General features: G+C 35.3%; 1 protein-coding gene across 3 annotated transcripts in view; it reads right to left on the bottom strand.

Annotated features, from left to right (window-relative positions):
* Positions 1 to 19542, bottom strand: part of GBE1 (1,4-alpha-glucan branching enzyme 1) — a 170614-nt gene that overhangs the window by 68028 nt on the left and 83044 nt on the right. For all 3 annotated transcript variants that reach the window (XM_072025735.1, XM_072025738.1, XM_072025740.1), the window contains exons 8-9: positions 2897 to 3012; positions 2553 to 2680 (exon numbers count right to left, since the gene is read on the bottom strand). In XM_072025735.1, the coding sequence (XP_071881836.1) occupies positions 2553 to 2680; positions 2897 to 3012 (244 nt within the window). The remainder of the gene's footprint in view (positions 1 to 2552; positions 2681 to 2896; positions 3013 to 19542) is intronic.

The following is a 19542-nucleotide window of genomic DNA, read 5'->3' as shown; positions in this document are numbered from 1 at the left end:
TTACCCTATTTCTCTTCATACATGAACAAACCTATTATTTATTTTGAAGTATTTATCAAGATTTATGTATTTCACACACAATTTCCCTCTCTCAATTTACTGATGAAAATTAATAGCAGAGTTAAGTATGGGAATAGCCATACTGAAGGAAAGTACAAGCAGTTTTAAAAGTGAAAAACTAGCTATGAAAAGAATTTCTGCACCCGCACAGTACTTTTTACAATACTGATTCTCCTTATGTAGACATCTTCATATCATTATGGTTGGAAAAGACATCCAAGATCATCTGGTCCAACCATTCCCCTACCATCAATGTCACCCACTAAACCATGTCCCTAAAGCACCACATCCAACCTCTCCTTAAATACCCCCAGGGATGGTGACGCCACCACGTCCCTTGGCAACCTGTTGCAATGCCTGACTGCTCTTTCTGAGAAGAAATGAATCCTCATTTCCAACCTAAACCTCCCCTGGCACAACTTGAGGCCATTCCCTCTACTGCTATCACTGCTGACCCGTGAGAAGAGGCTGACCCCCAGCTCCCCACAACTTCCTTACAGGTAATTGTAGAGAGCAATGAGGTCTCCCCTGAGCCTCCTCTTCCCCAGACTGAACAACCCTGGTTCCCTCAGCCGTTCCTTAAGACTAGAGATTCCACATGTTGTACATCTTAAAGATTAGCAAAGTAGATTTTCTTTCTAAATGTTTAGATACTAAAAAAGGAAATTCAATATTTCTGCTAAATCAGTCAAAGAATAAAAGCAGGACCAGCACGCTCCAAAACACCAGACCTGAAATAAAAGCCTCTCTCTGCAATGTTGTGATGGCTACCAGGCCAAGGATGTGCATCTGAGATTTAAATAGCACCTACTGACTTTATTCACAATTTTTAAATTCATATTTAGGGAAATAAAATTGGAAATTTAATATTTATTATATCCACCATTATATCTATCTAAAGAGTTTGCCTGAACACTAAAAAAATCCATTAGTACTATGTTCAGTATATCTTCATATTCAAATATAGTTCGCCAATTCCTAAGCAGTTGCTCACATCTTAGTTTGACATGAGCTGCATATAAAGAAATGAAATCACTGCAGGAGAGATTTTTTTGCCTGTTTGTTTTTACATCATGCTTGAAGGTTTTACATTTTCCTTAACGCTTTTTTTTTCAAATTATACAAAATCTTAATCCCAGTTTTAAGTAAAAGACCAAATGAAAAATAAGCATACAGTCAGTAATATCTAAAAATTTAGGAACTACTAAGATGGTGAATGCACAGAATATTAAAAAGCTGTGCAAGTTATCCATCAAATAATTAAGGAATGTATTATCATTAATTATGGCTAGACAAAAACATATTTTACTCATAGAGCTCTCATTCCATCATCATTACAAGAAAGCAAAATTCCTCATTGCCTTTTGCAATTTTCAGTTATGCCAACAGTTCCTCCTTCTGAAAGTCTCCTTTAACCATGGAACACATTGGTCAAATTTCTGTTCCGTATAGTGACTGCCTTAAACTGAAGAATATCATATTGAAACAGACGCAGTTTTCAACTCAAGCACAAGAAACTGAAGAGGCATATTATTAAAAATAAAAACAACTCTTACACCAGGTAATATAAGCAGATTGAACTTAAAATTGGTTATAATCTGTCTTACTAGAAAATAAGTCATCTCACACACACAATAACTTGCTTCAAATAAGCCTACAGATTAATGAAACCACCTCAACTTTATTAATTGCTTACCAGATGCTGTTTTTGATAGCCTGCCATTAAGCTTTTAGCTGTTTTTGTTTATAATGCAAACTTATCATAAGTAAAAAAAATAAAAAATAAAAAAAAACACAATTTTGTTTTCCCAAGGAGGAACTAGGAACTCTAATCCAAAAATGTTTTAATAACAATCTGTATAGTCCATAATGACATGAGATAGATGCAACTTTTTTAAAATGAAGAGATATTTAAATATAACTATAGAAGAATCCTCAAGGTTTACAAGAATTACTCATTTAGATAAAGAGATAAAATATCATTGAAAACTCAACCAAACTTAAATACAGTTATTTATTCCCTCGAAAACCTAGGGAAATTTAATACTAAATATAAATTAGCACATATATTCAGCATTTATAAATTTACCACAATTATTATGAAGAACAGTTGTCAATTATGCCATTATAATTTAAAACATGCAAAACAGCGCAAGGGCTGTTAAGATTTAGTACCGTGAATTGCTAGTGACAAATGGCAATCACACAAAAACTTTAAACTAATGAAAACAAACCTCATTACAAATTCAAGGAGACTGGGGGGAGAGGGGTAATCCCCACATCAGTTAATGACCCAAAAACACAGAAAATTCACAAAACGTGTATTCGACTTGTTTTTCCTCACAAGACAAAGTCTGTCTCCTAATTAATATTTGTCAGCTTATATTGTTCCTTGAGTACCTGAGGTGTGACTCGATAATTACCAGGAAATTCACATCCCAAAGCAAACTAATCAATATTATGTCACTGAGTATGGCAAATTCTGATTTTACCTCTGCTATGGTTATGCATTCTGGATGCAAGAAGTTAACCATGTGGTTGGCCAGCATTAGATAACACAAAGCATCTTCATCCACATGTAGGCCAAAATATTCATTGTAATCCCCACTGAATCCTGTGCCTATAAAGACATGAAATTTAAAGGACACAGTTACATTTTTAAACACATTTTGCTATATGCAAATTGTTATTCATAATTTCAAATCTGTCATGTAACAGCACAATAAGATATGAGCAAGTCTGAATTTTGAGCATTCAGTGAACTTCTGTATCACCATTTCCACAGTAACAGAACTATAACAGGACTAGTTAGATTAGAGTTGACCAAATTACTTACCAATTCCATGATGGTGATACAGCATAGATGTAACACCATCAAATCGGAAGCCATCAAAGCCATAATCTTCGATCCACATTCTCAAATTGGAAAGAAGGAATCTCAAAACTTCCCAGCTAAAAAAAAAATAAATAAAAAAAACAGAAAATTTTAGAAACTGTGAAAGTAATTGGAGTTCGTTATAGTGTTCCTCACTTGAATATATACTACTTATTCTGGACTTTTACCTTTTTAATGGCTTTTTCCTCATTTCTTGAATCCCTGTCTTTTACTGCACATCATTAAGATTGCAGATGGGAGCTTACAGTATCTATATATACACGGCTACCTATATATACACACCTATATAGGTTACAGTTTTAACATGTTTTAACACAATATGTGTCACTTGTATATCTGCAACTCTAAAGACAATTATACTCTGTGAGAACAGATCTTATAAAATGGAGCGGAAAAAGCACAGAAGCATAGAATGGTTTGGGTTGTAAGAGACCTTAAAGATCATCTGGTTTCAATCCCCCAGCCATGGGCAGGGACACCACCCACCAGACCAGGTTGCCCAAAGCCCCGTTCAGCCTGGCCTTGAGCACCTCCAGGGATGGGGCATCCACTGTTTCTCTGGGCCACCTGTTCCAGCGCCTTACCACCCTCAGAGTAAAGAATTTCTTCCTTATGTCTAATCTAGAGCCTACCCTCTTGTAGTTTAAAACCATTACCCCTTCTCCTGTCGCTACACTCCCTGACAAAGAGTCCCTCCTCAGCTTTCCTGTAGGCCCCCTTTAGGTATTCAAAAGGAAAGTATGAGGTAGGATTTATTTCCCAAGATTTTATGGATTTACAGTAATTCCTAGGCCAAACAGAAGTTGAATTCTTTTTTTCCCCTTCCTTAAATTATGCATAAAAAACACATATCACCAGTAGGTTTTTAGCACCAAATCATCTACTGTGTTGCAGAACTTCTTAAAGTGCAGACTAATGGAAGTTGAGGAGATATTTGCAATTCAGAACAACAGTAATGGTATAGAACAAACACACAAACAAGGCATGGACAGTAAAACATAAATATAAAAGAGTTTTCCAAGTGATTAAGCACATAGAGGCATTTGTGAACAGAATTCGTAACAAAGAGCAGAATGGTTTCTCAAACAGTTTTCCTACTGTTCGCAAACAGTTTTCCTACTGAAACTACTAAGACCTACTATTGCAGGTCTTACAATACCACAAACCGCAAGTGTCTTGCTTCCCTCGGTCACCTGCTGTGCCCCTGCCCTCTGACACTCTCAGCTCAGACTGCATCAGGTGCATCTCCTGCGAACTAAGGTTTCCAGGTAGTTCATCCATCTCAACTAACCCCATGAGGTGCCAAATGCTTTTTTGCCCACGTCTTCAACATTTGCCAGCATTACAGCTCATCTCATATCAATTTCCCAACACAGCATAACTATGATCCCACCTGTTATCAAGTTTGTGCCCAAGGAGAAAGGGAAGCTCCACAGAAGCATGCAGGGTCTCACCCATCACCCTCTTCTGGGTGAGATGGAAGGGGTACACCTAGCACAAAGTGCATTAGGCTGTATCACAGTTATGATTTACATATGCACATAGCTGGTGCTAGCCAATGAAGGCGTCCCTTTCTATGTTTCATTTAGCAGATACCAGAGACAGTACACTCATGAGGCTATTATATCACAAGAAAAAAAAAAAGGTTTTAGCAAACTAACATCCCAACCTTCCTTCCTTCCAGAACCTTCCTCATATGAAAGCTGCTTTAAATCTGAAAACACAGGGACACCCTAGACATACCATGAAGCTGGTAAAATCCTGATCTCAGTGAATAGCCAATTTTTATTTACCTCAATATGATTAGAATATTTCTGCTTTTCTTCACATGCTCTGCACTATATAAAAATAGAAGTATTATCAAATTGGAAATTCCAAAGCTATGAAATGCCAATCAGCATATTGTCTTGATTCTGTAATTTAATACCTTTTGGGGGCATATATTACGTAACTCTTTTTTTCCAGCCAAATACTTAATTCACAAGATAATTCTACAGTAGGAAGATCTCTGTAACTTGTCTGTAGAACCTTTTATATGTTTCTTATTTCTAAGGTGAAATGATTAGCAATGAATGAAAAATAAAGAAACATAATGCTCTGATAGTGAAAGGATTAGAAAGGTATTGACATTCTTGTGAACTGGTAAACTTGTCACTTAAAAAATGTAGCTTTTTACTAATGCTTGCTGTATCTTTTCCTGACCCAGCATCAATTTTGCAGAAAGCTCCTTGCTGTAAGCTAAACGCTGTACAGCTACTGCTGACTTTTGCTCATAGTGATAAAAAATAATCTCTCAAGATTAAGATAATACATGTACAAAGAGTAGTTTAATTGCCACAAGCACTAGTCAGACTTGGGAGCTGGTTTTCCTCATTACAGACTGCTTGACCTTAAAATTCTTAAGATGATGAAGAGGATTCGCACATTTGTAAAACACACAGTTCCCAAGATGGGTAACATATGTAATTTTTCCACAACTGCTGGCACTGAAAACTGATCTTTGGAAAAAAAAGATGTAGAACCATTATGAAAATAAATTGTAATGTCTTTTACATGAGGAAGTGACTACAGATAAGAATAAACAAGATGAATTTGCTGAACCAAAATATCAGTTAGCAAATTGATGACTTCAAAAACCTGAGTAGGTGCAGCAGATGTTTTCCAGCCATCTGATTGCACATGGGAGAGAAGATTGTAAATAAATAAACAGTTAAATAAACTCTGTTTCTCATATAAACTTGGGGGGGGGGGGGGGGAGGGGGAAAATGAAAAGAATTTCTACCAAAAATGTCAAATAAAAGCAACTATATTGATCTTTAGGGAGATAACTACATAACTCCAAAATAAGAGACTGAACAATGGTTTCAAAGAAACATGCAACTCACAAATCATACAGAGGTTTGTGATTTCATCCAAGTCAATTTGTTTACGGGAGCAGCAGCATTAGAAAAAGAAATTAACATAAGTAACAAAACTTTGCAGAATTGCAGTAGAGGCTAAAATCATAGCATAATTGAAATATATCCACCATATGAGCAATAACTCAGTAACATTCCTAGAAGAAAAATTTCCTAATTTTACAGACAGATATGCAAACTGGGTAGCATTCATTAAAAAATGTAATTTCTTTTGAGCAGAAGTCATATCTTAACTCATATCCTAACAGTCTCTCACATCTTTGCATACCATATAGGAAGTTCTTTCAATGCTTTCATGGAAAAAGAGAAAAATATATGCCATGCTACCAAAAGGAACCAAATGGTTTACAGTGTAAATTAAAGCACTTCAGAATTCACTCAGACATTATTCAAAAGAAAGAAGATCTTTTCAGAGAACTCTCACTGTTTTTTTTTCCCCCACCTTTGGGCCAATAACTTACACATTTCAACTGAGAAATTTGTTTTAAGTGAAATGAGCATATATCTACTTAGATGACCTGGTTTCACAAGGTGATGTGGAATTTAACAATTTTCCTGTACTAGGTCAGCAGAAAACCTGTGGTACTGCTTATAAATCACAATCCTTATTTTTCTACTGCTGTACTAATAAGACAGCAAAATAATGATTTGTTCTAAAAAAAATAATCTAAATTCCAATCCATGATGAACATGAAATATTCAGATGCAAGTAATGCATTTAAACCAGTTAAATTTTGTCACTATGGACAAAAAAAATAAAATAATATTGTCTGTACCTAAAACAGTTTGAAACTGCAGTTCTTGAACCATATTAATGTTGACATTCAGGAACTGCATTTATTATGTATTATAAAAAACGTGTGGAACTGCTGACAGTATAAGAATCAAGACACTTATGATGATTTACCTGTTTTCAATTCTTAGTGTATAATTAACTTAACACATAATAGCATTGAATTGCTGAAATATTACTTTTGGAATTATTCCCTAACATTTCAACAGTTGACTGGCTTAATTTCCAGCAAAGGATTACTAAACATAATAATAACGGAATTGGCATTCAGTCTGATAATGCTAACTTCCAGTGAACCCGATTAAAAGTTATTTTCTGAAAGAAGTATGTATAGCACAGAGCTGATACAGAGACTTTCTTTTCTTCCCTGCACTGTTAGTCAGCATATACCTTTTTACCTGTTACTCAGAGGCACTTCGTTTACAGAGCAATACAAAAGGTAGAAAGTAACTTTTGGAAGAAAGTAACAAAGAATAAGCTGTGTATATCCACCTCCTTCTTTTATGTGGAAAAGCGATTCCTTGCTCTCCTTCACTGTCGCCAAGACCCCCAGCATCACCAGCCACGAGGGACCGAGAAGCAGCAGCAGAGCAGACACTCACTTTTTAGCTGAGGCAAGATTCCCACTACCATGGCTAGACCACTTGATACCTGCACTCATAATCCTACAAAATGCCTTTCTACGTTAGCATAAACCTCTCTGTATCATCCAATGTAACATAAAACAGCCATTAAGAGACCAAAAGAGCATCTGTTCAGTACAGATCAAGATCTAAGCCGCATTTTGTCTCTGAATTGAACTGTACAGCAAACAAAGAACTATCCCCCTGGGGCCTATGGTGCTCTGTGAGCAGAAGCGGTCAGCATCAACACATCACTGCACCTGCATCAGTCCCAAGAAGCAGTGAGTTGTCTCTTTTCCCCACAGGAACAACCACAGAGGCACAGGTGTAGAGTGCTACTTTCTCCAGACACAGGATTTCTGAAATTGCATTGCATGGCTGCTTTCTGGAGAGCCAGGAAGGAAACACGCCATTACGTTTCAGCAGCATTATGTTTCCTCACATTTCAAAACTAATATTGAGACAAAATAACTTACAAGGAAAAAGCTTATTCTGAAAACAAAGAATATGAACTAATGTTAATAGCACAGATATCAATAATACTGAGGTGAGAAGTTGCAAGACAATAAGGCTTTTTGTTTACCATACACTTAATTTATAACATTATTTTAAAATAAACAAAAGGCACTTGACACACGTTCCAAGGATGTGACAATGTTCCAAGGACAGAGTAATATAAAGAGCTTCTAAGTTTCAATCAAATTCTACTTGCAGGAGGTCTGATAAAAGCTTTCAAAATTACTACAAAAGTCTTGAACTATTCAAGACTTTTATACAAGAACTTATTCAAGTTGTAGTTTTTAATTAATAAAAGAAAAACACATTCCCAGTACAGACAACCAATCCAATGGACAATCCGTGTATTGTCATATTCCCTTTGGTCAAGCAGTTCAAGTTGTTGTAGAATAAAAGTGAGCTGAGGGCCAAGGGAGAACTTAGAGGTTACATACATCAGTTGGAAAAGTCTTTACTTCTGTCTGTCACAGAGACAGAAGTACAGGGATGAAGCCTGAAACTAACACTTTCAATAACAACAGACCTTTATTCACACACAAGCTTGGAAAAATGCTACTCATATCGTACTTCCTTGGGAAAGTTTAAAGGTATAAGCTTGCAATTCTCTCATTTTACTAGTGTTACTGTCTCAAGATTTACTTAATGGCGAGCTTGGGCCATTAAAGACAACTTATCTGCATTTTCAGCAACATCTGATGAAGAGAAGCACCTCTTTTCCCCTGAATCATCCAAATTTAAAGTATTAGCTCTAGATCTACCCCCGAGCTTTATCCTTAGTTATCAAATATCTTAATTACCTCAGTCTTCTCCTTTCCCACTTACTACCTACAATCTTATTACTGTACCTCTGTTCTCTGCATTGTGAGGTTTTGTTGTTTGTTTTAAAGAGAAATGGATCCATACCACGACCTTTCTGTTTCACTTGATTAGGTTATGCTCACTTTGCTACCTGTACAGAATTCCTAATACTGAAAGCAGACAGTTCATCTTCTGAGATACAGCAACGATGTTGACAGTGCCAAACAGAAGACTAGTAACCTTTGATCTCTGCTCTGCAAAACAGCTTTATCTTTTAAATGATATTTCAAATGAAAAAGCATGACACTAAATAACACAAGTAATGGTGGATTACAGCTCTGAGTTTTATCTTTCCTACAGGTCCAGTAGGATAACCGAAATATTTAAAAATATGACCTCAATTGCCAATTAGATAGCTTAGTCTGAAGATTTAATGACCAAATTTCCTTACAGTTAAATCAAAGTCCTCACTTTGGAAATCCTGACTGACATAGCAAGTTCTTGGGACCCAAGCACAGAACAAGCAGAACCCTCTACTGAAAAAGAACGCCCACTATCCACTGCAAGGGGTTGAAAGGTTTTGACAAACCGTGACTGCTATTCAACTAAAACTTTAGAGTGATCTGCCTGCATGTAAACGGCACTGTTACACTAGAAAGGGGAAACAGACCTACATTATGGACACATGAAAGAATTTGAACTATAAATAAAGAAAAACAAAAATGCTGCACCTCTGAAATCAGCAGAGACAAGCAAAGGTGAGTACTCAGGCAGGCATTTGAAGGCATACCAGATCTTAGCTTCAGGAGCTACAGGGACACCATCCCTCTAAGGCAGTGCTAGATTATACTTGCCTTGTCAAACGCCTATTTGTGTCTGTTCTAGAAAATCACCCTCTTATCAAACTTTAAAGTCCAGATGTCTGCACCAGAATACAGCAGTGACTGAAGACCAGACTGGTCTAAGTACTGGTCTTGAAGCCAGACTGTTCTGCCCTGAGACCAGAAGGGAATGCAGCAGTTACAAAAGTCTGAAACACTAGATCAGGAATTAGGGCCTCAGGATGACTTTGTGATTGTGAAAAAAAAAAAAAAAAAAAAAAGTGCTGTTAAAGTTTCTTATATTCTGACAGCCAATACTGTGGCCCTTGGGAGTGTGTTTTATTACTGGAAAGAACAACTTCAAGCAAAGTAGCCCTTCTGGACTTAAAGAACAAGACCTACAGAAAGACAGGTCATTCCTAATTTATCTTGTCATAGTGAGGTAAAAAAATCACAAAGTGGACATAACCTGTCAACAGTCCATCTCAACCTGTTTTTGGTCAGGTATTTGAGTATCAAACCCAACATTAAATCTACCAGCTGTGAGAAGAGCAGCTGTGGTAGCAAAACCCAGCACTTGTTCAGACAAATGTCTATGGAAGTCTTTTCTATGTTTTTACAGGGCATTATTCCATTAAATTGGACAGTATGAGACATTAAAATGCTAACAATAAAACTTCGTATGTGACTAGTGAAATAACTCCATCAAGCCTTGTGTAAATAAATGGAAGAGACAAGGTTTTGCCTCACAGAAATGGGCAGTAAGGAAAAAAGAAGTTGAGCGTTCTTTAGAATCTGTGCCGGAGAAATGCAGGCATCTTGTGTTTTTAAGATCACATGAACAGCAAACATATAACCTAGGCACATCTAAATCCAGGAAAAATGTTTTACTTCTCACCACAGAATTTCAGAAGTTATGCATGCTATCATAAGAAAACCAATGATATTACAAAATTACTAGACTATTTCAAATTACTCACAGAAAGACTAAAAATTTTCTGTAGCGGTGTAGAAATAATGGTTATTTTTATTAATACCTGTGGTGGAAGACATCTTTGCTTAGACATTAACATCTCATTCCTTCAATTACAATGGAAAAGCTCAATTTCAGAATTTCAAGATGAGCTTTCAGGAACTTGTCATTAAATATTTAAGTAGTATTATGAAAAGTCAGAAGAAGTCATCATGATGAAAGAGGAATTATTTTTAAACTTTTTTTCAGGGAGGATCTGAAATCCTTTCACAAACTAAATCATACCAGCTTCTATCAGACAACATAAAAAGTTAAACACTTAAATCAATTGTGTATAGGATTGCATGATTACTTCCATACTGTTCTTTTTATGGGCACAACTCCAACTCCATGGAGGCTACTGGCATAAGCATATGCATTTTAAAATACTTTTTAAAAACAGCACTTTAAAAAATTTAAAAAGAGCAGCACTGATTGATATACATGTATATTGTGATATCCAATAATCAAGCCCTAGCTGCAGAGATAGCTACAAAATCAAATGGACGAAATAGAAAACAGTGCATTAAAAACACTAACACTGCATTATGTTCAACAAATTTAGTAATGAGGAAATTATTCTTCAGAACTCAAAGCTAATCGTTACTTCATAATCCGAAGCTCTAATTCACTCTGAGAAGAGTGAATAAATACAAAATATTAAAAAGTAAAAACGACATCAGCAGAATAGTTTTCCTGGTTTAGCTATAGTTAAAATATCTCATTTAACTAAAGCTTTTTTTTATTTTTAATTTTTTTTTCCCTTTGAAGAGTAAACCGGAATAGCAGCTTTGAAGCATAGAGAGGATTTTCAATTTAGTTTCAGTCAGAATTCCAGAGTCCCACATCAGACAATGCCTGTTCTAGACGCATTAGTCCATTTATGGACCCCCATAAATGCAGTGGTATGCAGCAAGATGACACTTTCATTCACAATGTTGTAAAAGATAGAATAGCAATATGTGATTAGACTTGATACACATTCGATAATTAGGGAAAATTACTTAGAAATCAGCACATCTTCATTCAAGTACAAGCAATAGTTCTGAAGTCCCCAACAAAATAACACTAACTACTGTTGGCATGAAGAAGTGCTATACAGTAAGGTCCTTCAGGAGCTATCGGCACAGATGCTCTCTCGAAGTAGCCAATATGCAGCCACATAATGCTCTCAGACATCTGAAATTACATTTGAATTCATACCTGGATCAGAATACCTTCTCTTCTGCAAAACAAGGGAAGAACAGAACCTACATTGACTCCAGAGCTTAGAAAGTCTATCTGTCATAGGAACATGAGGGCATAGGGGGCATTCTGTTCATTCTGTTCTTGAGAATAAGAGTAAAGGAAGAAAAAGAATTTCAACCATGTCGTGCTGGATGACAGATTTGTGGACACCTTCCATAACAAGCAGAAAGTTTTTGAAATACATTAAAAATGCCTTTCAAGAATCTAACTTACTTTAAACCTTAAGAAGGGGGCTAATCCACACTCCACATTTTCTGAACATACTCTAAGTGCTTCTAAAAATAAATTTTAAACAGATGCCAACTCCAAAGTAGATTTTTGAGAAATTAGTTTGATGCTGTAAAGAAAAAGAAAAGTTCAAGTATGCTACAGATCAGGTCCATATCATTACATCTGAAGTGCTGACAGCATATAAAAAAGCACCTGATTTATTTTCTCTAAAATCCATCACAAAATAGAGGAAAGCACTTTTCAGATGTTATCTTGTATTTGGGTTGTCATTTCAATGAGCTCCTTCTCCCTTTCTACCCTCTTCCACTCAGACCTACCATGTGCTGAAAGCCCAATGTATTCTTCACTGAGGTCTACTATATGGGCAGATGAATTCAAGTCCATTACTGACTCCTTACCATATTCAGTCTTATTTTGAATAGGTATGTATGCTCAGTAAGCGCACAGAAGATGTATAGCTGGAGATTCTGATACTTTACCTTAGTTTTGAAGTTAAATTAGCGTGGCTGAACATGTACTAGGCAAACAGAAAGACTAACGTTTTGTCTAAATAAAGTTAGAGATGGAGGGTAACCACTTTTTCCCTACAGGTTCTCCCAATGTCGCTATTACTGACCCTGGAGACACACTGCTGTGCATCCTCATCAGTTAGTTTGTCTCAAGCATTAGTGAACATGAGGAAGCAAACTTCACGTTAAGTACTGAACACTGGTCATCTGTGCATCTAGTTCTGGATCAGAAGTTCTATACTTTATGCATAAATGCTACCTATGTGTGGTAACAGGGACACATGTACACACCAAAGGCACCAAGAGTAAGTTACATATACTCATCAAAAAGCTTTACTCACAAACAGGAATTTTTTTTTGGCAAGTACCAGATCTGGGTTCACCCCAGGAAAAGGCAAAGGCGAGATTCTGATGCATGGGTCAGGAAGCAAGTTTTGTTCCCCTGACCCCTGAATTTCCCAGTTTTCAGGTGTTCAAAGATTTTTGAAAGATCCATGATTTTAATTAAGCAGGTTAATTCCTCAATAGCTATCTTTGTTGTATTTTGCCAATTAAACACATTTATGAATATATCTACATGACTTTACTGAAACGTATTTGCACAAAGAGATTTTCTTCGCTACAAGGATATATAGGTCACATATAGATTTACTGTATCAAGTAAGCAGCACAGTGTCCTACACTTAAATTTTTCAGCCTAGTGCTATCTATGCCTGATAAGAGCACACTAAATAATATCAAAAACAACATCTAGTTATTTGCCATAAAAATTGGAGCAATAACCCAAGTATTACTCAGTAAAGGTTATGCCCTGCAAAATGTGAATATAAGAAGAGCCTTAGAGGCAAAGCAGGTATGTACTTATTCTAATGAAATGTAATATTCTTAATGCTTTTTTTGCTCAGAGAGCTTCCTTAAGTAAATATATATAAATACAGAAGACAATTACCTGTAGTTTTAACAGAGCCTCCAGAACACACACGTTTTAAAATAAATGTCTCTAAAAATAAATAATACAAACCCCTTTAAAATGCTGATAAAGAGTACATGAATTTCAGCTAGTTTGGGTAATGTTAGCACTTCTACCACATGTATTATACAAGTTATACACTAAAAAATGTGAATATTTAAAATATATTGTCTCCCAAAGTGGGTTTCCCAGCAAACATTAAATTTGCTTACTCACATAATGAATCCTGCAGATAAACGAACCAAATCTGTTGTTCTGCAGCATATAGCAGCACTACCAAACATGAGATTCAGGACTTCCATAACTGAACTGAGATCTCAAACTTTGCAAAGCCGTTTACCCTCCCACACTGGGTTCACTTTCAAATTAAGTCTGCATGCAAGTGAAGAAACAGCCAAACTATGATATATCAAATGACTGAAGCTCTTAAATAGAACATTATACTGAATGTTCCCAAGAAAAGAGCACCTGAGACATAAGAAGGGGATAGGTGGATAATCAAACTTCAAGGGATATTTAACTGCTTTGTAGTGAGGTGTTTTCCACCCTGAAATACTATGCTATTATACATATGTAGAAAAACAGAAAAATTTTCCTTGACTTTTCGTATTTCCTACATAAGAAACCAAAATTACACCCTCCTCAATACATTCTGTTAGCAGTTATAAAATATTAAATACTTGGTAGCCTATTAACATTTTTAAGCTCTACTGTCTCAAAATGATCTTATTAAAAACTGAAGAGTGTTTTCTGTAAACATAATTTCCTTTATCACTTTAAAATACCTTTTCCCAGAATGAGACACAAATTAATTCAAAGACTGAATAAGCGTTCAATGCCTTTCCTTCACTGTTTTCTTCTTGATAATTGTTCCCAGTCTTTTGTGTGAAGAACCCAACCATGCCTCCTCAATAACACAGTGTAGCCACCACTGAGACATACTACTGAAACCTCTACCCAAGTCAAGGCAGAATTTTCAAGCTCATTCCCTCACTCATACAGGCAGAAAACAGTGCTGTAGGAAACAAAGCACTACCCTTTCTCTTCACTGGTGGTAAACATGGAAGTTTAAGAATACCAGCTTAAAAATAAACACACAAAAAAGTGTTTAAAGTCCTGCTGTTATGTCTGTATCTTCCAGGTGAAAAATGCAGACTATTTTCATTTGAATTCAAGTGGAAACTTTGTTTTCTCTAATGCTAATGAATAGCAACAGAAATTTAGAAGCAAAGAAATGAAGTTGTACACTCTGGTCTTATCAAAGAAATTTAAGGCATCTCTTAATTACTACTGTACTCCACCATAGAATGGCTCAGGTTGGAAGGGACCTTAAAGACCATCCAGTTCCAACTACCCTACCATGGACAGGGATGCCACCCACAAGATCAGGTGGCCCAAGGCTTCACCCAATCTGATCTTGAACACCTACCTCCAGGGATGAAGCATCTACAACTTCTCTGGGCAACCTGTTCCAGTGCCTCACCACTCTCAGAGTAAAGAATTTCCTCCTATTTTTTTCCTTATTTTTATTTTTTATTTTTTCTAAAACAGAACATTTTGAATACTCCAAGAAAAACATTATAAAAGTTGAAATAAGTAGACAAGAACTCTGCCCTCAACTTTGAAAGAATCCCAGCATTAAACAAACGTATAAATCAAGTACCCAGTTTTCCAAAATGAACACCTTTGCAAAATTAAGACCATCCATCCAATCATATTCTGTGTACAGATGACAGTGAATCTTTGTTTCTACAGAAAGACTCAAGTTCATGTATTCCAGGAACACACCAACAAAACCTTATAAATTTACCATTCCACATCCATATGCTATTATTGTTTGGTGTTTTTAAGTAGGTAACTACCTTGAAAATCCAAAAATAAAAATATTTATCTTTTATTAAGCTTTTTTTTTAATATAATTGAACATTGCAACAACTTCATAAGGAATAATTATTTTTACATACAGAATTCTGAAAATGGGGTGATCTTTCCATTTTACCATCCTAGGACTTCCACCTGACAGAAAGACTGAGTATATACACATACTTCAGTCTAAAGGAGACTCTTGTTCACCCTTTATACTGGCGTCACCTAATATAACGCACAGTTTAGATTACATCCTTTCTCAATTCCAGACTGTTATCCTCAGCATAAACAATTGCTCTGGATGCACTCCAAAATTCTCTTGTCATCATCACTCAGCTGTATGACAAGCTTCATCATGAAGGGCAGAAGAGTTTATACAGCAAATGGTTTCCTTAAAGAGATTTCTACTGGAAGGCTCAGATGGTCTGAAGATTGTCTTACATCATCCTCACTACAGAACTCTAGAACTGAATGCAGAGGTAAGCAGCCGTCTGGTAAAACCAAGTGATGTATGCATCAGTTCCTATTATTTTTCAGTGAACACAAAATGCAAAGCTGTTGCATTTGCACTAAACAGAAAACAGCACAGAGAATCTCAAACACAGGGTTCATATTAGATAGGAATCCATTTTTAAGCACACTGAAGTATTCCTCTATTTTGCCACACTTTTTAAAGCTATATTCCCCAGGAATGCAATTAAAGAAATTTTCTTAAACAGCACCCATGGACTTGAGAGCTTGGAAATTTTGCTGTGTGCTTCACAAATACTTTCTCATGTAAGAAAACTGAAGAACGAGTGCATATTCAAAGGCACTCAATTAATATTTCAGTTTCTTACTACACACTGCTGTTTAAGCTATATAATTTGTACTTCATGGAAATTAACACTAAAACAGTATGCAAATTTAGAATAGGTTGTTACAGTAGCAATTATTTGAACTGTCTTGTAGCAAAAATAGCTACCATGTACTTTTTATATTGATTCACAGTTGTACTTTTTTTCTGTGATTCTATTCAAAAAAATTAACTATCAATTTAGAAACATTGTGAAATGTTTCAAAAGCCACCGAATTTCTAAGTTCCACCAACAAACATATGAGAAAGAAACTGTGTATTTAGCTGATTTCAATTAATCCACTGAAATTAGTTTTAAACTGTGGCACTGGAAACCTCAGAAAGTGTCTCAAAAGTACTCAGGGTTACAATTAATGTTCTTACAGCAGCTATAGATGATTAAAAGCAGATGCTACTGCCTACAGCTTATTTGGAAGTCTGTTTAAAAAAAAACACAAAACAAAACAAACAAAAACAAACAAACAAACAAAAAAAACAACACTCCTCCACATCCCCAAAATTTTCAACTACTGTCGTTACATTTCCAAGCAACACAGAAACACAGAAGTAGAAACTCTCAAAGGCAAAGCAACAGTATTTTAATAAATATTAACCTATGCTGCTCAAATGTCTGATTAACATAGCAGAACTTGAACACTGATCTATTAGTATAATTAACACACTGGAAATATGTATTTATTTTTAACAGTAAAGTTTTCCATGAAATTCTTTGATTTTCAACTACAAAAAGAAAGTAACTGTTCCTGCTAGACTTATCTTCATCTTCTATTTCATACCATACTTCATTGCAGCTATGTAATGATCCTGGCTTAAGAGGGAGCAGAATGATAGCAATTTTTGATTAAAATGTAAGTCCAGACTAGAAACTTCATAGCCTTGTGAAAATAAGTTCTGTTGTCTAAGCCAGGATAGAATACAAAGAAAACTAGAGCTAAGATTCTCAGAAATATTTTAGAAGTAAGTTTACCCTAGCCCGTATTGACAGTTCAGCTCTACAGGCAAATGAGTTGCTCCCTTCTTCCACCTAAAGACGTTCTTTCTCATCTTCTTTTTTTTTTTTTTTTTTAAATCAAATTGAGAGGATAATGGTGTTGCCTTATTAGCAACTGTAGATGTGACCTGCAAGTAGACAATTAGTTTGTTTATTAGGTTTATAGTATTTCATACTGTATTCTGTAGGTTACTAGCTTCTTTAACCAATGTTGGAAGTAGGCATTAGAAAGAGCAACCAACTTGTTGCTTTTAGCTATCTGCTTCCTGATAAACTTTCCATTTCCTTCTCACTTAACACGGTGAGAAAATAATTACCTTGGAATTTCTTATAACATAGTCAAAGTAGATTTTCATTTTTTCCAATGTTCATACTCAAGGAGGTGTTGGCAAAGGAATCCTGCAAGCATTGATAACTTCATTTTTAGTCTTCAGCAACTGACTTTTGCTTCCTCTCAAAAATGCATTCATTTTGTAAACAGCCTTTGGGGTTGAGCATCAATTCCTAAATGGTCATAAGACCTCAATCACTAGTAAGACTTCAATTTAAATATTTATTTTTCATTTTATAGAAAAAGAAATATATAATTTCAGAGCTCAGGAAAATGAAAAACCTAAAAATCTTGAGTAATGAGCATCTAACACTCGAAGTAAAAAGCGGGAGGGAAGAGGAAAGAAAGTTTAAATCTTTGAGATTTTTTTTTTTCATTTCTCCAGCCTTCAGCTGTTTCTATTTACTTAGATTCACTTTTTTTTTTTTTTTTTTTAACATGGAAAGCATCTAGGAATCTAATGTCAATAGCTGATTTTCAACAACAAAAGGAGTATCACCTATCCTTGTTCTCCTTAACATCAAATATGTTTGTCATATGTTTTAAAGTTGCTATTTCCTTATTTTAAATACCAACTTCAAGGACTCATTTTTGAGCTTCTAAGATTAATCCATTTTAATCTACAGCTCTGGTTACCTTATTATTACCTGATTATTAATGATCCTGACTATTTACCATCATGACTAATTTGGTTTTGAATAAGTGAAATAAAAACTTTAGTGTTTTCTTTCCTTTTTTTTTTTTTTTTTTTTTTTTTTTTTTTTTACCACTCCTCTGGGGAAGAAGGGAAGGGGAGGAAAGGGAAGTGGAAATTCAGTACTGCTATCACTTTTTTCTGCAAAAGCGGGGCTTCATCCTATATTATGAAGTGCTAAATTTCTACACTTTTTTTTTTTTTTACATAAATCCTTCTTGCCAAGAACAGATAATATAATGTGTTTGTTTAATTAGGAAAATGAGAAGTCATTACTTTCTTTACTTCTTTTAAAAGCAAAGAGAATAGGCAAGATAAGGATAGAGTACTCTTTCCTGTGAAGCCCTTTGATATATTCACTTACTTAAATGGCCTCAGTACAGTCACTAAATAAAACATTATATATACAGAAAAACCACCTATTTTACTAAGTAAGTCTCCAGAGAACTTCAATCTGAGCTCTTTTTTTGACCATATTGATAAATCTCCAACAGAACAAAATTACTTGAGCTCATAGCAATGACTTATTATACAGATGCGCTTTTTCAATCTTGTGTTTGTTTAGATGTGTCTATCCTTTAACTAGATTTGATAGGACTCTATTTACACAATAATTAGACTGAAGAGATCAAGGGGACTACGGTTAACAGATTATTATTTGCACATTTCACTCACTCCCAACTAAACTCATTCTGTCAATCATAGTAAAATAAACTTTTGTGGTATGTACTATCTAAAGTAATAATGGTAATATATGTGGTGAATAACTTATTTTGTTTCAAAATAACATTATATCAATTTTCAACCAATTAGCAGGGACTACAACACAGATATGTAGAAATATTGAGTAAATAGCCTTCTTAAAGGAGAGATGATACAGGGAACCAGGAAAAACAGATGTTTGATTGCAATTCACATTGCAAACTATAAAAAACATCATAAAGCTACCATTTTACAAGGAACCATCGAAAACAAATACAAGGAAAAAAAATAGCCAAGCAAATTTAGCATCAAATGCTTTTTGACAAGTGTTAAACTCTCTTTGCCGAACCAGGTTTAGAACAGTTCTCCCTGTTTTTTCAGGGGACAAAATTTTTGTAGAACACTTCCCTTATTCATGGAGGCTCACTTTACATGAAACGCTTTTTCAGCTCTTCAGGCCTGTCATGTAACCATATGGGCCAGAACAGAACATAGAAGAAAAATCAGCGAACGCTACTCTCAGTTCATCTGTTACTACGCTAAGATCAGTGTGTAACCAATGAGTACTTTCTTTTTCTTTATTACAATTTCACTAATAGTTTTCTGAGCTTTAAGATGATTTATCTCAATGAAAGTAATTTTGGCACATAAATAACCTTAGAGAAATCATCCTTATAAAGAACACTGCATGTCTCCCTAAATTTTAG

Source organism: Anas platyrhynchos, chromosome 1 (genome assembly GCF_047663525.1).
Source record: "Anas platyrhynchos isolate ZD024472 breed Pekin duck chromosome 1, IASCAAS_PekinDuck_T2T, whole genome shotgun sequence".
NCBI lineage: Eukaryota > Metazoa > Chordata > Aves > Anseriformes > Anatidae > Anas > Anas platyrhynchos.
The sequence above is the reverse complement of the archived record's forward strand: the minus strand, read 5'-3'. Positions and strand labels throughout refer to the sequence as shown.